Below are 1395 nucleotides of genomic sequence, written 5' to 3'. Positions count from 1 at the left end.
AGAATTTACAATAGACACCAAAAGAGTGAGTATAGGAATCTGTGATCAACATGGTGCTGGGCTATTTACCAATCAGAACAACAGGAGTGTGTCATGTTCTTTGTGAAAAGTGTATATAAAATAATTTTAAGTGAAAAAATAAAGACAATATGCAAAACACCTTAATGTAAATGAATGTTAATCCAAATGGGAGCTCATCACCAGTTGAGTAAAATGTTCATTCAGGTTTTTTTCTTTATACTTGTTCAACTTCATAATAAAATAAGAGGAAGTTCCTCTTTTGGCAATAATGCTAACTCCAGTTCTTCCTGAGAAATGTCTTTAAGCAATGTCATTTCATTATTTTCTGCAGGTTAATTCTTACGATATCAGAATATATCTCTTCAAAGATAAGAAGAAAAACTTTACAAGTGTGTGGACCAAAAAGCTCTTTCTGTTTTCCACATGACTCAGAGGGTGGAGCCACCAAACCAGGGAGATAAGAGGGGAGTGAAAAGATGTTAAATAGCAAGTCCAGCTCACCCTGGTCAGTCTGGACATTTGACTTCTCAGTCAACATGAAGGCTCTCATTATTCTGGGGTTTCTCTTCCTTTCTGTTGCTGTCCAGGGCAAGGTCTTTGAGAGATGTGAGCTTGCCAGAACTCTGAAGAAACTTGGATTGGACGGCTATAAGGGAGTCAGTCTGGCAAACTGTAAGTAACTCTTCTTTCTCCTTCCAAACAGTTAACCAGGTGTGGATCTAACAGAGGATGAATAATAAGCAAGGGACTTTGAGTGAATGGGCTTTTTCTTTGTTGGAGGATTTGTACACTTACCATGGTTAAAAACATCAACTTGCTTCTTTAGAATCAGATGTACCAGGTGAAGGATTGAAGAATGGGAGAGTCAAATTCTATATCATTCTAAATGTAAGACTAGAAACTATAAAACTCCTAGAAGAGAACATAGGCAAAACACTCTCTGACATACATCACAGCAGGATCCTCTATGACCCATTGGAAATAAAAGCAAAAATAAACAAATGGGACATAATTAAACTTAAAAGCTTCTGCACAACAAAAGAAACTATAAGCAAGGTGAAAAGACAGCCTTCAGAATGGGAGAAAATAATAGCAAATGAAGCAACTGACAAACAACAAATCTCAGAAATATACAAGTAACTCCTACAGCTCAACTCCAGAAAAATAAATGACCCAATCAAAAAATGGGCCAAAGAACTAAATAGACATTTCTCCAAAGAAGACATACAGACGGCTAACAAACACAATGAAAAGATGACTCAACATCGCTCATTATCAGAGAAATGCAAATCAAAACCACTATGAGGTACCATTTCATGCCAGTCAGAATGGCTAGTGATCCAAAAGTCTACAAGCAATAAATGCTGGAGAGGG

The 1395-nt window shown here is 36.9% G+C and overlaps 1 protein-coding gene across 1 annotated transcript in view; it reads left to right on the top strand.

Moving 5' to 3' along the window:
* Positions 1-541: 541 nt before the first annotated feature.
* LOC104989763 (lysozyme C-1) overlaps positions 542-1395 on the top strand; it is an 8010-nt gene continuing 7156 nt past the window's right edge. The window contains exon 1 of the mRNA XM_010841551.1: positions 542-693. Coding sequence (XP_010839853.1) covers positions 558-693 — 136 coding nt within the window. The 5' untranslated portion in view covers positions 542-557. The remainder of the gene's footprint in view (positions 694-1395) is intronic.

This window comes from Bison bison, unplaced genomic scaffold (assembly GCF_000754665.1).
Source record: "Bison bison bison isolate TAMUID 2011002044 unplaced genomic scaffold, Bison_UMD1.0 scf7180017864163, whole genome shotgun sequence".
NCBI lineage: Eukaryota > Metazoa > Chordata > Mammalia > Artiodactyla > Bovidae > Bison > Bison bison.
Note: the sequence above shows the minus strand (reverse complement) of the source record. Positions and strands in the feature narration are given on the sequence as shown.